Source organism: Rhinatrema bivittatum, chromosome 10, assembly GCF_901001135.1.
Source record: "Rhinatrema bivittatum chromosome 10, aRhiBiv1.1, whole genome shotgun sequence".
NCBI lineage: Eukaryota > Metazoa > Chordata > Amphibia > Gymnophiona > Rhinatrematidae > Rhinatrema > Rhinatrema bivittatum.
In genome coordinates, this window is record NC_042624.1 from 24,551,236 (window position 1) to 24,573,291 (window position 22,056).

General features: G+C 47.6%; 2 protein-coding genes across 2 annotated transcripts in view; one reads left to right on the forward strand and one right to left on the reverse strand.

The window, feature by feature from the left end:
* Positions 1-22,056, reverse strand: part of RNF2 (ring finger protein 2) — a 197,853-nt gene that overhangs the window by 72,747 nt on the left and 103,050 nt on the right. The window lies entirely within an intron of this gene.
* The window catches only part of LOC115100351 (protein Niban-like), a 125,896-nt gene continuing 112,925 nt past the window's right edge, over positions 9,086-22,056 (forward strand). The window contains 1 exon segment of the mRNA XM_029618767.1: positions 9,086-9,299. Coding sequence (XP_029474627.1) covers positions 9,245-9,299 — 55 coding nt within the window. The 5' untranslated portion in view covers positions 9,086-9,244.

Sequence of the window (22,056 nt, forward strand, 5' to 3'; positions counted from 1 at the left end):
CAAAATGATAAAGGGGATGGAACAACTCCCCTATGAGGAAAGACTAAAGAGGTTAGGACTTTTCAGCTTGGAGAAGAGACGACTGAGGGGGGATATGATAGAGGTGTTTAAAATCATGAGAGGTCTAGAACGGGTAGATGTGAATCGGTTATTTACTCTTTCGGATAGTAGAAAGACTAGGGGGCACTCCATGAAGTTAGCATGGGACACATTTAAAACTAATCGGAGAAAGTTATTTTTTACTCAATGCACAATTAAACTCTGGAATTTGTTGCCAGAGGATGTGGTTAGTGCAGTTAGTATAGCTGGGTTTAAAAAAGGATTGGATAAGTTCTTGGAGGAGAAGTCCATTACCTGCTATTAAGTTCACTTAGAGAATAGCCACTGCCATTAGCAATGGTTACATGGAATAGACTTAGTTTTTGGGTACTTGCCAGGTTCTTATGGCCTGGATTGGCCACTGTTGGAAACAGGATGCTGGGCTTGATGGACCCTTGGTCTGACCCAGTATGGCATTTTCTTATGTTCTTATGTTCTTATGATGGTGATATTGGTCCTGAGGGCATTGGCTGATGGTAGTGGCTGGTGAATCCTTTGCCTGGCCTGCTTTATGGCAGCCAAATATACATATTATAAGTTTATTCAGTGCATATGGATGAGTTCCAGGGTTGGAGGTTTTCTTTGGGTGGAATTATATTCTGTTTTGGAGAGTAGAAGGAGTTTTCTGATAGATCCCTGTAGGCCCCACAGCCTGAACCAGTGGGATTATTCAAGCACAGAAGCCCAGCCAGAGCCCTCACAGACCTGCAGGAAGAAGAGAAGGACAGAGAAGATATTTCTTGTCTTTCCTGACCAAATCTCAGTTCCCCTGTCTAAGGGGACTGGAATTTGGCTTCTGTGCTCGGTACCCATTTAAAGCAAAGTTGTCAGGGTCAGGGCACTATATCGCCCTCCGCCCAGTAAAAGTGGGGTGTGCGGTGTCCCAGGAGTAAGATCTGTTGTGAGACGTTTTTTAAATTTCTCCTTGAAAGGAGGGAGATAGTTTTCCGCTCCCTACCTATTTTGGAGAAGTGAGTTTTCCTACGCATGGGGTGCATTGAATAAAGAGGATCACACAGTCCCCTAAGCTGCTTCTCAAAGTCCCAGACCTCTCTCGCTCTCAGATATATCTCACAAGAGCCCCTGAGGACATGCAGTGAGCCTCCTGGGCCCCTGGCTGTGGTGGGTAATACGGTCGCTGTCCTTAACTCATGCTCAAACTGCTCAGGATCCTCACAGCAAGACGCGGCTTGTAAGGAACCATGGACTCATGAAGGATGGTGTTCAACTAAAAATGTACTGAACGTTTGAAAGGAAAGATCCCAGCCAAAACGATAAAATAGGTAAAGCAGAGTCAGGAACACACGAGTCTCTTCACCCGTGTGCCTGCCCACGCTTGTTTTTTGTCTAGAAACTGAACCAGTGTCCAGTTCAAAAATGTCTCTCCCTTTCAGGGCAGGTTAGTCTCAAGTTCCAGCATTAAACAAGAGCTGGATGGAAATAAAAACAAACCAACCCTCAAGCTCCAAATATAGATAACTCCAAAATACTCCACATAGCAACAAATATCCAGCTCTCCCCTGCTGTTATAGAAACAGAGAAACGATGGCAGAAAAGGACCAAATGGTCCACCCAGTCTGCCCAGCAAGCTTATGCCAGTATCTGCCGCACCGTGCAGGTTCCCCCCGTGCTTATCAGTTTCCCAGACTGTAAACGTCAGAGGCCTCGTCAGTTGCTGTTTGAATCCAGTTCCCCGCTATGCCTTGCCCTTGAAGCAGAGAGCAATGTTTGAGTTGCATCAAAGAGTCAGGCTTATTGGTTAAGGCAGGAATGCACACTGAGTCTATTCATTAAGGGTGTGCAGGGGGAAAAATACAGTTCTTTCAGCTGTTTTGTGTTTTTGGTCTGTTTCCAGATGGATTTTTTTCTTTTTTTTGAGGGGGGGGGGGGAGTGTTTATTTTTGGATTTTTTGAACATTCATTTCAGAAAAATAACACCCACTATTTGCTGAAATGAATGATCTGAAAGTTTGCAGACATTTTTGGATGAGTCGATGTTCACTTGCAATGAACCGAACTGAAACTCGACTCATTATTTGTGTTTATCACATGTGGAGCATCCTAATATGCCCATCTCTGCATATTCATACCTGCATGCTCCAGGAGCTCTCTCTGTCCCTGTAAGCTACAGCCAGGATATGTGGGCCTTAGCTCCTGAATAAACCTGGGTTATATCTTCTTTATTTATTTATTTCAATTTGATTGCTTACGTTATCACCAAAGCCCAATTATGAAAAGAAATCTAATAAATGAAACAGTAAAAGCTCTTCAGTTTGGAGAAGAGATGGCTGAGGGGGAGATATGATAGAGATCTATAAAATAATTAGTGGAGTGGAACAGGTAAATGGGAATCAGTTGTTTACTCTTTCAAAATGTACAAAAATTAGGGACACACAATGAAGTTACTATTTAAGACAAATAGGAGAAAATGTTGTTTTATTCAATGCATAATTAAACTCTGGAATTTGTTGCTGGAGGATGTGGTTAAAGCTGTTTGTGTAGCTCGGTTTAAAAAAGGTTTAGATAATTTCCAGGAGGAAAAGTTCATAAACCATTATTAAGGTGCCGGGATCTCCCACGCAGCAGGAGGCCGTCAATATTCTTGTCTTCACTGTGGCAGGAGCCATGGACTTCGACCAGCCCTCCTACGACATGGAGCCGCCGCCCACGCCATCTCAAGGCAGGCCTCTGGCCTGTTCCTTGGCAGCAGGACGCCACCTTGCTCCACCCTCTTGAGAGGCAGGACGCCGCCGCTTCAGCGTCGGGGCCTGCATGGCCTGCTTCTGCTCTGGCTCCTCCTCGACGTCGGCGTCTGCAGGGCCGCTGTCCAGGGTCCTGCAGACTTCGTGTTCCTGCCCTACTAGGGGTGGGCCCACGTCTCTCCTCCAGAGTTAAAGGGCCAGGAGAGAGTGGTCCCTCTGGCTTCACCTGTAAGCTCCTCCCTGGGTGTTTCCTGTTTTAGCCTATAAAAGGCTTCCACCATCATTCCAGCTTTGCCTTTGCAAGGAGTAAGTCTTCCTTAGGATTCCATGTCTTCCAGCTCCTTCTAGGCACTCTGTTCCATGTGGGATCCTGAGTCTTCGTCTAGATGTTCTTCGTTCTCTGGTCGCTTGTTTTCATCCTTGTTCCAGATGTTCCCCTATTTCTTTTATATCCTGATGTTCTGTTCCAGTCCAGATATCTTCTGTATCCTGATGTTTCGTTCCAGTCCAGAGGTTCCTGAGGTTCCATCTTCCTGTCTCTTGTGGTCCGTGACCAGCCCAGCTGGGCTGGTAGGACGCATAGTGGCCCAGTGGTCCACGTCCACCCCTGCTGGGGTGTGTAGGGCACTGGTGGGATTCCTCCATCTCATGGACCGAAGATCCTTATCGTCCATCTGAGTTTTGTCTCAGACCTTCATCCTCAACCTATCTGAGTTTCGTCTCAGATCTTCATCCTCAACCCATCTGAGTTTCGTCTCGGATCATCATTCTCAAGCCATCTGAGTTTCGTCTCGGCTCTTCATCCTCAAGCCATCTGAGTTTCGTCTCGGCTCTTCATCCTCAACCCATCTGAGTTTCGTCTCGGATCTTCACCCTCACATCTTGAACTCTAATGTAATTGAGTTGATGTCAGCCTTGCTGCTTCATCTCCATCGTGGTCCGCGACAATCCTGGCTGGGGTGTGTAGGGCGCGTGGCATCGCAGCACTCCTTCTAAGTCTATCTTCAAGCCTGAGTCTTCCTCTACCTACATCTTAGTCTTGTCCTGTGCCAGATGTCTCTGTCCGCCCTTGTCCTCTGTCCGGCTTGCCACCTTGTTGTTCCCAGTGGCAGTCCGAAAGGGCTTGGAATGGTTGGAGGACTGTTCAAGAGACCATCATTGCATTGATGGTCTCACCTGGGCATGCAGGTATTAAAGCCAGTGATGCTCTCTGAATTCTCCAGGATAACCCCAGAACCTACCAGTCTGGATATTGAAGATGATATCGAATATGCCGTGGACAACATCCATGATGTACGTAAAAGGGCAAGACATGGGAATATCTCATATCGTGGGAGAACTAAGGCCAAGAAGATAACTCCTGGGAACCACTGGCCAACATTACAGATAAAGAGTTGGTACATCAATTCAACATGGCACACCCACGAAAACCCAGACCACCTGGAAGAGATCTTGGAGGGGGCCCTTTGAAGGGGGGTACTGTTGCGTAAGTTGGTCGCAGACGGCTGCAACTGCTCTGCTTTACCTCTTTTCTTCCCTTTTTCTCTTCCTTGGGCAAGATGGCTGCCTCCGGTGCTGGGTGCCTCAGCGTCTCCAGCTTAGCATGGGCGTTCTAGTTCACCATGCTCACTCCCATGGCCTCCTAGGGTGCACACGCATCTCCTACGCTCAAATACACATCATGGCGGGAACCTCGGGGGTGTCTCCACCGCATGACGTCAATACCTCCGGGTATTTAAAGCCTCTGCTTTGCTACCACCTTTGAGTTAGCAAGGACTTCGGTTTAAGCTACTCTGACCACTCTAAGCTGCACCTTAGACACCACTCTACTCTCCAAGGGCCTCGCTCCTTTAGAAGCTCAAGACACCTGCTCCTCGGGGGTCTCTTGCTTCCATCACCCTTCAGGGCCTCTACTAACTGAGACAACTGCTCCTCGGGGGTCTCTCTCTCTTATTCTTTTCAGGATCTCCGGGCTATCAGGTACTCGCTCCTCGAGGGCCTACCAGTCTATGTATCCTGTACCACAGACCTTCGGTCCCACCATCTCACTACTAGGAAGATGCCTACACTCCTGTGAGTACCTCTATGATTCGGTGCTCCAACCCCACAGGCTCGGCGTTGCCCACACCGCGGATCCCCACCTCTCTTGAATATCTGGGTGAGATTCTACATCTGAGATGTTGAACGTATTGGCATCTCGCGGACCTCAGTGCCTTACCTTCCTGCTTCATAACATCTGTCTATAGCAGTACAATAAAGCCTTCCATTCATTCCATGTTTGCTATCTGAGTTTAGCCTATCACTGTGTTCCCCATGGGCTCCTCCCCATGGGCGGAGTCATCTCCACAGCGACCAAGGGTCCATTATGCCACAAACACAACACCGTCCCTCGTGGTCCATGACCAGCCCGACTGGGCTGGTAGGGCTCGTAGTGGCCCAGTGGTCCGCAACCACCCCTGCTGGGGTGTGTAGGGCGCTGCTGGGATTCCTCCATCTCACAGACCGAATATTCTCATTGTCCATCTAAGTTTTATCTCGGACCTTCATCCTCAACACATCTGTGTTTCGTCTCGGATCTTCATCCTCAACCCATCTGAGTTTCGTCTCGGATCTTCATTCTCAACCCATCTGACTTTTGTCTCGGATCTTCATCCTCAACCCATCTGAGTTTTGTCTCAGATCTTCACCCTCACATCTTGAACTCTAATGTAATTGAGTCGATGTCAGCCTTACTGCTTCGTCTCCATCGTGGTCTGCGACAATCCCGGCTGGGGTGTATAGGGCACGTGGTGTCGCAGCACTCCTTCGTCTACCTCCAAGCCTGAGTCTTCGTCTACCTATGACTCAGTCTTGTCCTGTGCCAGATGTCTCCGTCCACCCTTGTCCTCTGTCCAGCCTGCCGCCCTTGTTGTTCTCAGTGGCTGTCCGAAAGGGCTTGGAATGGTCGGAGGACTGTTCAAGAGACCATCATTGCATTGATGGTTTCACCTCGGCGTGCAGGTTCGGTAGAGACTCTCCATTCTCAGTTCCCAGACTTGGACCTTCTTGCTGCAGGGGCACACATCTCTTGTCCCGCGCTGTGGAGCACCCCCTGGTGCTCGCGTCCATCCGCAGCACAACAGCATGGAGAAGAGAACTGAATTGGAACCCACAACAGCCAATAATAAAAAACAGAAACATTACCATTCTTCAGAAAATATTCAATAATAAAATTAAGAAATATAAAAGATCAATAATAATAGTAAAATCATATTCATAAAAAGAATAAATATTTCAAACCAGTTAAAGAGCAGAATATCCAAAATTTCCTAAACAATAAAATATTTCAAAACAGTAGATACATTGAACTTCAAGCAATAATTAAAACAAATTAATAAAAAAGAAATCCCTCTCCCCATACATGGGAACCTTTTTATATACACACACACACACACACACACACACACAAGTTCCCATTCACACATACACATCCAACGCAAGCTCCCATTGCACACAAACATCCCAGGCAGGCTCCCATTCACACCCACATCTATGCAGGCAGGCTTCCAATCTCTCACAGACCCATGCAGGCAGGCTCCCATTCACACCCACACCTATGCAGGCAGGCTTCCAATCTCTCACAGACCCATGCAGGCAGGCTTCCTCTCAAACACACACACTGGCATGCTTCCTTCCTCTCTCAGAGAGAGAGAGAGACACCGGGCACACAGGCAGGCTGGCTCTCCTGTTGCCGCTGAAAGACTCCCGCTCAATTCACCACCTCCCAGCACGTTCAGTGCCCCAGATGCATCTACAAAAGTGCTGCAGAGAGCACATGCAGGCATCCTGCTGAAGTAGAGAGAGCCATCTGCTGCCTGTACTGGAATCCAGAGTCACCACCAAGAAGTGGGAGCTGCCGGCACATACAGCTGCTCATCATTTCGGTTGCGGGCGGGTTAGGCTCCACTAGTGGTCCTGTGACCTCTCCTGCTGAAGCCACTGCCCCCCTGGGTGTGCTGCCCTGTGCAAATGCACAGTATGCTCACCTGGTCATGCTGGGCCTAACCCAGACAGATAAACACAGGCAGACACACCACACCGAGACACAGGCAGACACACCACACCGAGACACAGGCAGTCAGATCACACCGAGACACAGGCAGACAGATCACACCGAGACACAGGCAGACACACCACACCGAGACACAGGCAGTCAGATCACACCGAGACACAGGTAGACAGATCACACCGAGACACAGGTAGACACACCACACTGAGACACAGGCAGACAGATCACACCGAGACACAGGCAGACAGACCACACCGAGACACAGGCAGAAACACCACACCGAGACACAGGCAGAAACACCACACCGAGACACAAGCAGACACACCACACCGAGACACAGGCAGACAGATCACACCAAGACACAGGTAGATCACACCAAGACACAGGTAGACACACCACACCGAGACACAGGCAGACAGATCACACCGAGACACAGGCAGACACACCACACCGAGACACAGGCAGACAGATCACACCGAGACACAGGCAGACACACCACACCGAGACACAGGCAGGCACACCACACCGAGACACAGGCAGACAGATCACACTGAGACACAGCAGACAGATCACATCACATACAGAGGCACAGGCCTTGCACAGACCAAAGCATACCAGACAAACACAGAGACACACAGTCCACACCACACCCAGACGTACACACCACATAACACAATAATAAGGGCTGGGGAAAAAACCATAAGAACATAAGAACTTGCCATGCTGGGTGAGACCAAGGGTCCATCAAGCCCAGCATCCTGTTTCCAACAGTGGCCAAACCAGGCCACAAGAACCTGGCAATATCCAAAAACTAAGAAGATCCCATGCTACTGATGCAATTAATAGGTGCCAGCCAAAGGTTTATAGGAGCCAAGAAAATCTCTATCCCACCCTGCACACATTTTTTTTTACTGTTTTCTCTAAGTTTTCCTATTTTTCTGTCCATTTTCCTTAGTTTGCTCATACTGGGCTTGATGGACCTTTGTTCTGACCCAGTATGGCAAGTCTTTTGCTCTTCTGTTCTCACGTTTTGATTTGGTTATTTCACTTTTTTCACTTTTTGCCTTTTTTCTTCCTCCCCCAGCTCATTGAAGACCCCTTTGGCTGGGATCTTACTTCTCTCTGGCTTCTTTGCCCATTCCCCTCCCCTACGTCCTGCCGGGACGGGCTCCAGCTGTGCCCTCTGTCCCTGGGCAGGGACCTGGCGATAGCAGGATGGCGGCAGCTCTTCCTGGGCTGTGACTGCTCCCATGTCCAGTTCTACCACCTTCCTGCCCAGGCCCAGCACAGCCCACCCGATGCGATGGATGGCTAAGCCCTGGCCTGCTTACAATGAAGTTGCTACGTCCTGGCAGCTGCTTCCCTCCTGAGCTTGCAGTGCCTCCAGGGCACCGAGACTCAACAGGAGTAGCCATTGTTTCCTTCCCTGATTGGGCAGCCAGTGGGCCCCCCATCAGTATGGGTCAAGCTCCTCCTGGGGGGGGACCCACCCCTGCTCTATATGCTGGAACCATCCCATCACTTACCCTCCTGCCTCTCTTTAGCCCTGCTAGGGGACGGCAGCACATGGGAATGCGTTTTAGTGCTGTGCATCCATAGGGGAGCTGCCTCGCGGTTTGTCAAGCTTGAGGTAGGGTTGCCACCGGACCAGGTCACCTCTGACAGGCTGATTCACTTCTAGTTTTGCCCAGGGCTTGCAGTTCTTTCTTTCTTTGAGAAATTGAAAGGAGAAGTGCAGAGATGCAAAGGCCTTTATTCAATAGGGTTTTGTTTTGATTTTTTGCTATGGGCACAGAATGGAAAAAATGGCCTCTTGCAATAAGACCCAATGGCTCAGGCTGTCAGGATTTACCTAGGTTGGACGGCAAACTTCAATGCACGCGCTCTTCAAGACTGCCCTGCCTCCTGAAGCAACTTCCTGACTCAGCACAATGCGTGCTCATGATGCAAGGTCTACAACGCTGGAAATGAAATTCTGTTTACAAGTGTCTAACCTGGTCTGGCTCTAATAAATGTGGCTTGCCTGGTGGGTTTTGAAATTAGACCAGACAAGAAAAAGGCCAAGACTATGATGAAACGCTTCAGCAATTTAATAGCGAGCTCCTTCGGCGCGGAGGCATCAATTAGAGGAGACAGTGGGCGTGTCAGGTCAGATGCAGCCAGCAGGGGGCGCACGCCCACCCCTTTCGTGCTCAGGAAAGGGAGTTTAGCAATTTATTAAGCAGCCCAGGGAGGAGTCTCGTGGGTTGCCTGCTAGGCAAGTTTGATTGCATGCATATTACTGCCTCTGGCAGGAAGTCTGCACTATATATATATATATATATATATATATAATATTGAAAAAAGCAGATAAAACTTCGGAGGAGAGGGAGCTGCGACTCAGCCCTGCAGCAGGATGGGGGGATCTGCCTCGAGCCAGCTGGACGAGGGCAAATGCAGCTACATCCGAGGTAAGCGGGGCAGCGGCGCTGGGCTGGAGCCGGAGCGGAGCTCCTTCCAGACCACCTGGTGGCACCTGTGCCTGTCTGTCCCAATGCAGTCCCAGGGTTTAATGCATCCGAGAGAAAACTCAGGTGGGAGTAGCCTACTCACCCCCCCCCCCCCAAAAAAAAAGGTGCCCAGAGAAGTGGGGATCGCAGACACCGGGGAACCCGTCCGGATCAATATGCGGGGAACGGAAATCCGGATCCCACTTACTAAATCGTTTGTTATTATATTGTATATTTTATTTTTAATGACACACGCAGCCAGGATCAGTGTCCTGTTCCAGCACAGAGGGGCCGATGGAATAAAACCTGTGCTAAAATTGGGGTTTTACTTAACAGCACATTAAAAAATAGGGGTCCCTTGGGATGGCGTAAGCTGATGGGATGCAAATTAAACAGGACTTAAAAATGTGTGCCAGCACGTGAATTAAAGTGAAAAATCCACACTAATGCAAGAAAAGTACTTAAAACAGGAGGTAAATGCTTGCAGACCGTGACCAAAACGGCCTTGCATGCAAGACTGGCACTGGGCATCCTGACTTGGGCACAACCGCACAGGCAAGACCATTTGGGCAAGGCATGCCAAGTGCAACCGAAAAGTAAGCTTTTAAAGGGGCAGGCACCTGCAGCTGAACGTATGCACGTTTGTTGCTGTGGCTCTCAAACGGCTGTAGTGGCCTGTTCCAGAAATCCTACCCTTTGATTTCTCTTGCCCACATGGCCTTGCATGCAGGATTGGCACTGTGCATTCTCACCTGGTATATGTTGCATGCAGGATTGGCACGGTGCAGTCTCACCTGGTATATGTTGCATGCAGGATTGGCACGGTGCAGTCTCACCTGGTATATGTTGCATGCAGGATTGGCACTGTGCATTCTCACTTGGTATATGTTGCATGCAGGATTGGCACGGTGCATTCTCACCTGGTATATGTTGCATGCAGGATTGGCACTGTGCATTCTCACTTGGTATATGTTGCATGCAGGATTGGCACGGTGCATTCTCACTTGGTATAGTGTTGCATGCAGGATTGGCACGGTGCATTCTCACCTGGTATAGTGTTGCATGCAAGTCCATTTTGGTTACACTCCTTCCAACTTCAAGTGCTTACTCCATACTCCTAGTTTAATGCACTTAAGTGGATTTTCGGCTTGGCCTAAGGTGATGTAAAAACTCGTTTTTCTGGTGGCCGTGATTTTCTACTGCTGGGTCCATGTGATAGTGGCTTTCTACCAGACTGGCCAGGCCACCAGAATTCTGAGTTTACTCCGCCTCAGACTAAAGAAGGTATAAACTCTCTGGAGATTGCACCTACAGCTGAGCAGAACATAAGCTCTCCTGGGAAGGCACCTACAGCTGAAGGTTGTGCATCCTGACTTTGAAATACTGTTCAGCTGTAGGTGCCTGCTGCAGAGAGCTTAGATTGCAAATGTAAATCCTCCTGGGTCTGGGGTGGAGAACCACACTGGGCACATTTGCCACCAGAACTGTGAGTTTTCGCCACTTCTGAATCAGAAGGTATAAGCTCTCTGGGGCAGGCAGCAGCCACAGGTTTTCTTAGCTTTCCTGAACAGCTGGACAGGACATGCACAGTGCTAAAGTGTATCCCCTATGTTCATCCGGCTGTAGGCACATTCCCCAGAGAGCTTATTCTTTGATTTTTACTTGCCATTGAATGAGAGAATGAGCTCACACGTTGGGATGCACAGCACCAATGTTGCGTGCAATGCCATTTTGACAAAGCATGTCAAATAAAGTCAATGAATAAGTTCTCTGGAGTACTTTGGTGCTGTGCATCTGACATCCTATTCAGCTTTAGGTGCCTGTCTACCCCCCAGAAAGTTTGTGCTTGGTTAAGCGAGCTGTAGGTGCCTGCCCCAGAGAGCTTATGCTTTGATATTACTTACCGTTCTCTGCCCAAAGGACATCGATTGCCAGATTTTGCTCTTTGCAAGCTGAACAACGTGCAAGCTCCCTGGGGTGCATATCCACAGTTAAACAGTGCGCCAGAGTTGGATGCCTGGTGCTGGTGTACTGTTCAGACGTAGGTGCCCTCCCCGAGACCATCAGAAATGAAACTCCTGGCTCTGAGGTGGAGTAAATGCACATTTCAGGTGGCCAACGTTATTCTGTTGCTGTGCCCGGTGTGGTAGAAGCAGCTAGATAGACACTGCCACACTGGGCACAGTATCAGTATAATGTGGCAACCAGTTTTACTCCTGTTCTGACCCAGGAGTTACATTTCCAGGTTTAAGCAAACTGCCCTTTACTGCACCTCCCTGCATGGCTGGGGATTAGCTGATGCCTTCTTTTACATGGGATTTGCAAGCGCCCACACTAATCTTAGCGCTGGTTTATTTGCCTGTTTTAGTGCACAGTTTATAGGGGTAACGCTGGTATGTAACGGGGGTTTTAACTCACTCCTGACAAATGCATGCCAAGGCAGGAGTAAAACGTGTGGTGACATTAGCGCCCTTTATTACATCAGCCACAGAGTCTTCCAGCTCAGGGATTTTATTAGATAAATAACTAGCATCGGGTGCGCACACAACTTTCCAAGTATTCCCTCTCTCTCCCTTTCTTTTCTTTCCGGTTCCCCCACCTACTGGATCAGTCCTCTTGCTCTCCCCGATTCGCAGTCCTCCAGTGGTCTCCAGTCCATCCCTGCTCTCACACATCCATCTGCTAACGCAGGACGCAGTGCTCCTCTTTCAGTCTGTTTACTGTGCCTCCTGCTTGTCTCTGGGCGTTTGTCCTCATCTACAATCTTCCTCGCTAGGCTGGAGAGTGTATGGAGAAAGTGACTTTCTGGCTAGGTAATGCGCTCCTCGGAGACAGGGGATTCCTCTGCGGGGGAAACAGCTCGAGTACCTCCCAGCAGAATTTGCATCTTACAATGCCAGATTTCTGATGTGGCTTTGACCCTTCGGACCCTTTGTTCAGAGTGAGCTGACTCAGATCTTAGAAGGCCTTGAATCACAACATTCGGCACGAGGAGCGGGTTTTCCCCCCTCCCTGTCCTCTGGTTTCTGGTTGCTCAGTGATGATAGCCCCACCACAGTTCCTGAGGTCTTTTCTTGGCAGAACCTGACCCTTCTTAGCCTCCAGGCTCTCCCGGGCCAGTGGTGTCGGGAACAGGAAGAGCAAAGGTGGCGCAGAGGGGCCATGTTTGATATTACCAGGCTTTCTCCAGCAAATCCATTAGATTGTTCTTTTAGTTTGTTTGTTTGTTTGTTCATTTAATCGGTGACCCCTAAAATACAGGCACTCTTAGGTGGACACACTGAAAGAAAAGAACTTATACAAGAAGACTGGCTTGAGTTTGTACTTTGAATATTATGAGCTGTTCTTTTGCCATCGCACGAGCTCGTGCTGCTGCCATGGCCAATGTTTGTGCTCGCGTTTCAGCTCTGTTTCTTTCTGCTGGGTTTATTGCATGAACGGCTCCTATGTCATTTATTTGTTGAGATGCTACAGCAGGCTGACCGGAGGGCTCAGGAGCAGTGATGTGCAACGCCAAGCCCCAGATCCGGGGTTCGTTTCTGAGCTTGGTACCTGCAGGGGTTGCACTGGTGAGTGAACCTCAGAGGGAGGCTTGGCCTTCATAAAACAGTGACATCTAGTGGCCGGGTTCAGGATGCACACGTGCCAGGTTCTGGAAGGAGCGGCAGCCTGTGGCCCCTGGCTGATTGTCTGGGCAACCCTTCCCCCTTCCCCACCACTCCTGAATAGCTGCAGATAAAGCCTCATGGAGCCACAGCTCAAGGCGATGCTCGCTGCATTGCTAATGTTGGGGCGGGTGATGTGTACTGTTCTTGGCTTGTACACATTAAGGAGAGAGTGGATGTATGTGATTCCTTTTATATCAAGGGGATTATGTTTATTGTTTTTTATTTGTGTAATTGTAAACACAAATAAACTGTTTACTCGTTCAAAGATTAGGGGGCATACAATTAAGTTACTAGGTAACACATTTCAAACAAATAGGAGACTTTACTCACTGTACAATTAACTTCTGGAATTCATTGCCAGAGGATGTGGTGAAAGATGTTACTGTAGCAGGCTTTGAAAAAGGTTTGGACAAGTTTCTTGAGGAAAAGTCCATAAACCATTATTAAGGTGGAGTTGCAGATATCCGGTGCTTATTCTTGGGATAAGCAGCTTGGGATCTCTCTACCCCTTGGGATCCTGCCAGGTACCTGCTGTGACCTGGATTGGCCACTGTTGGAAACAGGATACTGGGCTTGATGGACCCTCAGCCTGCTCCAGTATGCCAAGCCTTATGTTCATATGTTGTGGGAATTAAATGTGGTCTATCAGGCATAAATAAATACATAGGAATTATTTTCGTTTGAGCTGGAAGTCCAAATGAACAGGAGAGAACCTTTGGGCCACAGAGAAAACAAGTTAAAGAGAGGGAGCCCATGGCACAGCTTGTATTGCTCTCAGCGTGGAAGGATTGTGTTCGCTAGTTTTTCTTTGGCCTTCTAGGTGTGTGGTAGCCATCAGGAGGGAGTTGGTGTCCCAGGGTATCAGAATTTTCCCTGTCTTACCATGCCGGGTCCGTTCCTGTTAGAGCCGCTCCTCGCTGGTCCCAGGTCGGCTTGAGGAGCCACATGTCGCGCTCTGATTAGGGTGGGAGAGCTGGTGGGAGGAGTGTGGCCTGCCGTTTCAAGCCTTTGACCCAGAAGCGCTGGGGGCATCAATCTGTGTGACCTTGGGCAAGTCACCTTTCTCTGTCTGTGCCGCCAGGACTCATTTAAAAGGAAGGTATTTTGTTTTAATCTACGATGCGCCATGCTGGGTCTATCAAGCCCTGCATCCTCTCTCTGACGGTTGCCAGTTTGGCTGACGAGAGCCTGGCACATCCCAAAAAGCAGCTCTGTTTCTTGTTGCTCACTCCCAGGATATGCAAGGGACGTGCTTATTTACGTGCAGCATTTGCACGCGTAAAGGTAGGGATGCCCTATAGTAACGCAGAGTGAAGGGGAGGAAAATACAGTCTCTTTACAGATCTAACCAGGGCGGCATTTTTCTTTCCTTCGGCCGTACTGAAGTGGGAGTGTCAGGAAGGCACCGAGGGCTTGCTAATACGATTGAAGAGGAGCTGACTGAGAGCGAGTGCTCTGACATGGAGCCCTCCATAGAGGAGGAACGTACGCCGTGTGTTTACAGAACCGCGGGAGGTGGGACTCACACAGTCAATAGGAAACCTCAGAAATAAATCTGCATTACAGGGAGACTTGGTTGAAGGGCTGAGTGTTCATTCTAACTCCTACGCTTGTAGCACTTTTATGAGAAACGAGCAAGGTGTGTGTAAGAAGTGAAATCTTGATATTAGTTGATGAGCGTGTTGGCAAATGCAGAAACTAACAAATGGGGAAAGCAAACTTTTCCAAGGTCTCTATCTTGGACCAAGAACTGTCAACGGTTCTTCCATTACTGGAGCGTGTGCGCCTTCCACTCAGATACTCGCCCGACTTTACTGCAAGACTTCCAACATAAACAGAAGCGTCTAGGCTTGTGCTGTGCTGGAGGGGATGGAGGGGCTCGGGCTCGCTGTGGATGGGAGGAACTCAAGTTCCTGGGAGGGAGGGCGGCTGCCATTACTGCAGTGACCCCTGCTGGCAGAAGAGAGCATTGAGGGGTTTGAGTTTCTTTCCAGTTCTTGGTCAGTGGGCTGGAGAGACAGTCTAGGTAGGTAGAGGTGTTTAAAAATGAAGGAAAGAATGGAGAGAGAGAGAGAACAAGGATCATCTGGTTGCGGCATCTTGCAAGCTAAAGCCTTTCTCTTATAAACCTTTCACTGCCTTACAAGTTGGAAGGAAAGCTTTGTCACAGGCCCTGCACGTCAGTGATTCTCGTGTTCCCTTCCCTGGGGCCAGGGCTGGATTAACTTAGCGCATGCTTAGGGCCTGCATTCAAGAGAAGACCCACGGACCCGCCTGCTCTCCTGCAGGAAACTCCCATCATGTGCCGAGGACCTGGGGCCAAGATAGGGTTGGAAACCCATGAGTTGGCAGGACCATGAAACTGGCAATCTTCTTGCCTTCCTGGCAGCAGATACCTCCCTCTTCACATGGCTGCAGCCCCTTCCTGCCAGCCCACTGCAGACCTCCACTCCCGCACCAGACGTGAGCCCTGCCTCCTCCTTGCTCCCTGGACCCGAGGTTGCCCATGGGTAAGGAAGAGAAATTGGGTCGGGGTCAGGGAGGCCTGGGGGGAGGGGGGAACTCTCTCTTTATTTTGTGGTTGGATGGGGAAGGGGGTTTGAGCCAGGGTGGGACTGCCTATACAGCACTCTCTTAGCGGGGTGGAGTAGGGATGGAGGTGAGGGAGGACATCTTGTCCTGGGGGAGGATTTGGCACTGGGGAGGGATCTGAACTTTGAGAAGGCTGCACCTTTGAGGGCTGGGAACATGCAGTTTAGTAAATCCCATGAGAAATTACTGGTCTTCAAATTATGCATCAATGTGCTGATTTTAATGCTGCCTACTAAATAGGCTCTTTATTTGCATCCCGTTAACAAGAGCCTTCCTGTTCCAACGCTTGCTGCAGCCTTGGTGCCTGTACTTCTGATAGAAAACCAGTACTGTCAGAACCAGAGAGCATCCTGATGGCATTCAGAAAACCTGCACCTGTTCTGATTTTGTTCTGGATTGCTAATATGTTCTTTCTAAAAAAAAAAAAGGAATCCTAATTTCATTGAAAATCTAAAGAATGGCGCAGATAAATCATAGGTCATATCTGAATATTTGCATCGTCTGTATATGTGCTCATGTTCTTTATTGCTAATGCAGTCAGCCTTGGGGCTAACTTAGGGAAAAGCGGAATATCCCATGTTGTTATGAGTAAATAAAATATAATTTGCACCAGAAATAGTGAGCTCCAGAGAGTGACTCGTGCACAGATTTACCAGTCGGCAGAGCAGGTGTCAATGGAAATTGAAAATCTAAAGAATGGAGCAGATAAATCATAGGTCATATCTGAATATTTGCATCATCTGTATATATGCTCATGTTCTTTGTTAATGCAGTCAGCCTTGTGGCTAACTTAGGGAAAAGCGGAATATCCCATGTTCATGAGTAAATAAAATATAATTTGCACCAGAAATAGTGAGCTCCAGAGAGTGACTCGTGCACAGATTTACCAGTCGGCAGAGCAGGTGTCAATGGAAATTGAAAATCTAAAGAATGGAGCAGATAAATCATAGGTCATATCTGAATATTTGCATCATCTGTATATATGCTCATGTTCTTTGTTAATGCAGTCAGCCTTGTGGCTAATTTAGGGAAAAGCGGAATATCCCATGTTCATGAGTAAATAAAATATAATTTGCACCAGAAATAGTGAGCTCCAGAGAGTGACTCGTGCACAGATTTACCAGTCGGCAGAGCAGGTGTCAATGGAAATTGAAAATCTAAAGAATGGAGCAGATAAATCATAGGTCATATCTGAATATTTGCATCATCTGTATATATGCTCATGTTCTTTGTTAATGCAGTCAGCCTTGTGGCTAACTTAGGGAAAAGCGGAATATCCCATGTTCATGAGTAAATAAAATATAATTTGCACCAGAAATAGTGAGCTCCAGAGAGTGACTCTTGCACAGATTTACCAGTCGGCAGAGCAGGTGTCAATGGAAATTGAAAATCTAAAGAATGGAGCAGATAAATCATAGGTCATATCTGAATATTTGCATCATCTGTATATATGCTCATGTTCTTTGTTAATGCAGTCAGCCTTGGGGCTAACTTAGGGAAAAGCGGAATATCCCATGTTGTTATGAGTAAATAAAATATAATTTGCACCAGAAATAGTGAGCTCCAGAGAGTGACTCTGGCACAGATTTACCAGTCAGCAGAGCAGGTGTCAACGAAAATTGCTCGGTTTTACTCTTCCTTGCCATTTCATAACCTGGAAGGGCCCCGTTGACCTGCAGCGGCATTTGGTTAGTAGCTGTTTTCTTCTGATGTCGCTTGTCAGCGTAATTGTTGCCTCCGCCAGGCTAAACGGCGCCCTAGGCGGTGACCTGGGATGGCCAGAGCTCCACATGGGTAAAGGCAGCTGGGGGTATAAATTCACTCCTGGCTCTAGGCGCATTTATAGCTCTTTGGTACCTTCTAGACGTCCATATCTTCAAGGCTGCTGCTGCCAGCTTTCTTTCCTCTCTTTCAAATACTAACATAACAGTGAATAACAAAATTAAAAACCCCTCCTAGCATTGACTGAGGGTCTCAGAAGGACTTGGAGGTTGGTTGGAAACTCTCTGAATCTTCACGTCGCCCTAGGGGATGATATAAAGCCAACGCGGAAAGTTGGAAGGAGCGTGACTAGACTGAGCTGTAATATTTCTTCTCCCTGTAGCAAACTATAAAAAGCTATTTTGTTCATAGGCCTCGATTTAATTTGCAGCAGAGCTCTGGCCCTTTTTTTTTTTTTGTTTCTTTTTCTAAAGTGCCTTCACCACTGCAGAAAAACCGTGATTAGAAAAAGTCATTGAGAAATTGCTCAGCTGCTATGGAAAGTGTGAATAATGTCCCAGCTCCTTAGTTTGAATGGCTGAGGAGGAGGGGCTTTCAGACACTTCAGAGCACTACCAGGGCCTAAGGATGAAATAAACCCCAATGAAATAGGAGAGTGCTTTTATTTAGTTGGACTAAGCTGAAATGCCGATTTAGCTTCTGCTGATCCTTCCTGTGCTGCTAAGGTTGGATCCATCACGGCCAATTCAACATCAGCGCACAGAGAGCGGGTGCTTTCCCAACACGAGCCCAGCTACCTCTCCTGGGCACCCGAGGTCATACTGAAATGACCTGATGCGCTGGAGAAAGTTGGGCGTCCCTAGCGCGGCCTTGGCACCGGGCAAGTACAATACCTGGCTGGGTGCCCGGCGGCTGATCTGACCTACACTCCCTCCCCCCAAGGTCTGGTCCAGGTCTGACCCATGGCTCCAGTACCTGAATTTGGAGATCGGAAGTCCTTACGGTAAAACCGCCCTTGCCGGACTGCAAATCTCCTCTCTCCCGGCCAGGAACCCCTGCTGCAAACCCTCCTCCAGGAGGGCTCTTCCCAATTGGTCCTCTTCACTGATATTTGTCGGTGAAAGGACCAATCCCCTTTCAGGACAGCCTTGTGATTGGTCCATTCAGTGATGGAGTGAATGAATATTAAGGCACTAATCTCTTTTTTGCATTCGGGGGTCATGGACGCCCGTCCAGTCGCGCGTTGAGCCCGTGCGCTGCATCGGCCTGACAGAGTGCAAAGCGGGCCTCCAGGAATAGGAGCAGTCCAGCAGGGAGGCCTCTCGATGCGCTGGGCCCTGTCTCTCTCTGCATTTAATGATGGCCCCACCCACCCAACATAAAAAGCCCACATTGGTCCATGCAGTCTGCCCAATTGCAATGGGTTCACTTTGGTTAGATAAATAGTACCACTTGGTACTATTTCTCTCCTTTACCTCAAACTCTAAGTTCCTACTAAGTTAGCCATGTTATTTATACCCAATTGTTGGATGTAATTGTTTATTTGTTTAATTGTTCAATCTGTTTGATGTAATTTTCTGTTCCTTGTTCTGTGTAAACCGAAGTGGTATGCACAAGTGCATGAACTCCGGTATATAAAAGCCTTTAAATAAATAAATAAATGTAAATTCTCATAACCAACTTTTGTCATCTTCCTCACACAAGATCAACACTAAATCCAAAATCCAGCTTTCCTGTTCATGCCTTTCTTATTAAGCTTTCTAATAAGCCAAACAGCTCTCAAATGATCAAAGCTATCATCCCAAACAGCCGGCCCTCCCCTGGCTCACCGTGCTTTGGGGTTTAACCATGCTCGCCCCGTGCAGGGTACATGTGTGAGTAATTTTACATTCCCTGAGATGCACAAAAAGCCAGCTTTTTTTTTTTTTTTAAATTCAGCATCCCATGGTAGCAATTCTGTGGCTGCACATTCATGGCAAGCTAAGGACCTGATGTAGGAAGATTTTTCTTCCCATTCCACGGCTATGAGACGAGAGCTCTGTTCAGACACTATACACATCATGTGGTGTCATTTTGGGACACACTTAGTAACAAAGAATAAGCACAAAGTCCTTTAGCTTAAAATCACAAAAAATGGAAAAGAACTTTTCTCTCTCCGTGCATTACACAGCGTCTTCTGCAGTTACATGGGGTCAGGCTGCAAAAAATGCTCAGCTCCCTGCATTTTAAGAACCTAAATGTAGGTGGATTTTCAGGTAAACCTAAGGCTTCAGCTGAAAATGTTCTCAAAATCAAGAAGCTGGATTCGGACATGAACTTCATGTGCTTAGATTTAGGCACCTAAATGAGGCACCTCCTGCTGAAAATCAGTGCCAAGTGCTCAGACTTAACCCCACCCTCGCTCCCCCGTACAGATTTTAGGGATCTGTGTTTAGCCATCTGGTAAATGTAGGTGGTCAGCCCTGGTCAGTTGTCTAAGGGGTTGATTTAGGCACCTAAGGTAAGTACCGAAACCCTTTGAAAATTGACCCCATGTCGACTCCTGAACTACAGATGCTTAAAGTCAGAATTAAGCTATGAAATAAAAGGCTCAGTGCGGGAGGATGCGGCAGCAGTGACAGCAAGCGAACGAGTCCCCCCGAAGTCCTACTGAATTCTTACAATGGGTGCAGGGGGTGAAAGAAAACAGCATCATGTGATTTCCAAAGAGGCATCTCACCTTCAACAGCCCAGATTTTGGGCAGAATTGAAAAGGCCCTGAAGGGCATAATAGTGCCAAGCTTGAGGGGAGTAAAATCCTTTTAATGTGACTTTTGTTTTCTGCAACCTGCGGGGCTTGGCGCCTGCCAGGGGAGCTCTTATCCCCTCTCTGTCGCACGCCAGGCCATGGAGGAGTCTCTCTTTTTGGGTGCAGGTTGGGTATGGTCTGCAGTGGCCTTCTGCCGGCCGGGTGTGTAGAGCCCCAAAGCACCGAAATCTCAGAGATAAAGAAACGCTCTCCCCTGCAGCTGCACAGAGTAGGAGTGAAGATCCTAAAGTAGAGGGAGCCAAGGCCTGTGCTTCTGGAGAGCCTCCTACGCTGCACGCTGCCTTTTGATACTTCGCATGCCGTAAATACTAAGGCTGCCGGAAATGTGGTTAGCACTGAAACAAAATGTCTTGTGTTTCCGGTGATGCTTTGCAGTGACAGGTGCTAAGTTCCTTAAATTTGAAAGCAAAACGTTTTCCTCTGCGTTGCTGGGTTATGCATCAGGGTTGTGTTATCCAAGATGCCCAAAACGGTGGTTCTGGAGGCTCCGACTGAGGATCTCAGATTGCACTTCTAAAGCTTAAAGCTAAGACATCGGTAATTTACCACTGTCCCATGTGGAATCCGTCTCGGAGACTTCCAGCCGTGCACTGCAGGTTTCCTCTTTGTATTACTGTGGCGCAATCTAAGTCTGTAGCAATGCAATTCTTTTTACAATTCTACCACTGGGACTGGCTCCCTGGCTACATTTCCAAAACCACTTTCTTGTCATACAGAGAAGACATTGGCTTTCCTGATTTGTGACCACTATATGACAAAACCTGGGGCATCCCTATCATAGAGGGTACTAAATCCCTCAATGGCTCAACAATTCACCAGTGCTGCTTTTGTTATGTTTTATATTATTTTGCACTTATAGACAGACTTGCAAGAAGAAAAGAACAACCCAAAGCATTTTACAGCAAAATAATAAATAATCAAATGCATCATAACAAATTACTCAATGCAAATACATCAATAAACACAGTAATCAAAAATTCATCAATATAATAATACATCAAGCAATCCAGAAAACATAACTTTATACCCTCATTTTACTTTTCGTAGGAGAGTAATGATACAGCAAAATACCAAATATATCATGGTCACTGATGGGAGAGGAATTGTGTTACAGTTTAAAACTCAAGTTGCCATGATCAGAAGTCAATCATTACCAGGACAGCAATAACTTCTACTTTACTTGTCGCAGATCAGCACAAATTTCCATGTTTTGATGGGTAGTCCAAAAGTGCTCACAGGAAACTTGATTGATTCTCATAGCAATCTGCACATTTTTCAACTGTACATTGCTGTAATTAACGTCCCTCCTCTTGATCGGTTGAAACAGTAGCCCACGTTATCCTCTTAAAAAAAATTGTCCTAATTAACAAAAACTATTTTCTTCCAGATTTATAGTATTACTGCAGGGATGGTTAACTCCGGTTCTTGAGAGCCACAAGCGTGCCAGGGTTGTTTCAGGATATCCACAATGAATATGCATGAGAGAGATTTGCATGCACTGTCACTATTGTATGGGTAACACTCCATGAAGTTAGCAGGTAGCACATTTAAAACAAATTGGAGAAAATTCTTTTTCACTCGGTGCACAATTAAGATCTGGAATTCATTGCCATCACATGTGGCTATGGCAGTTAGTGTAGCTGGGTTTAAAAAAGGTTTGGATAAGTTCCTGGAGGAAAAGTCCATAAACTGCTATTAAGAGGGAATGCTTGTAGCATTGGATCTATTTAATGCTTGGGTATTTGCCAGGTACTTGTGACTTGGCTTGGCCACTGTTGGAGACAGGATACTGGGTTTGATGGACCCTTGGTCTGACCCAATATGGCTTAGCTTATGTTCTTCAGCTCTGGAATTCATTGTCCTTAAATTTTTTTTTTTTTAGTTTAAAATGTGTTGTTTTTCATATTGGGGGCTGCTGCTTGAACTT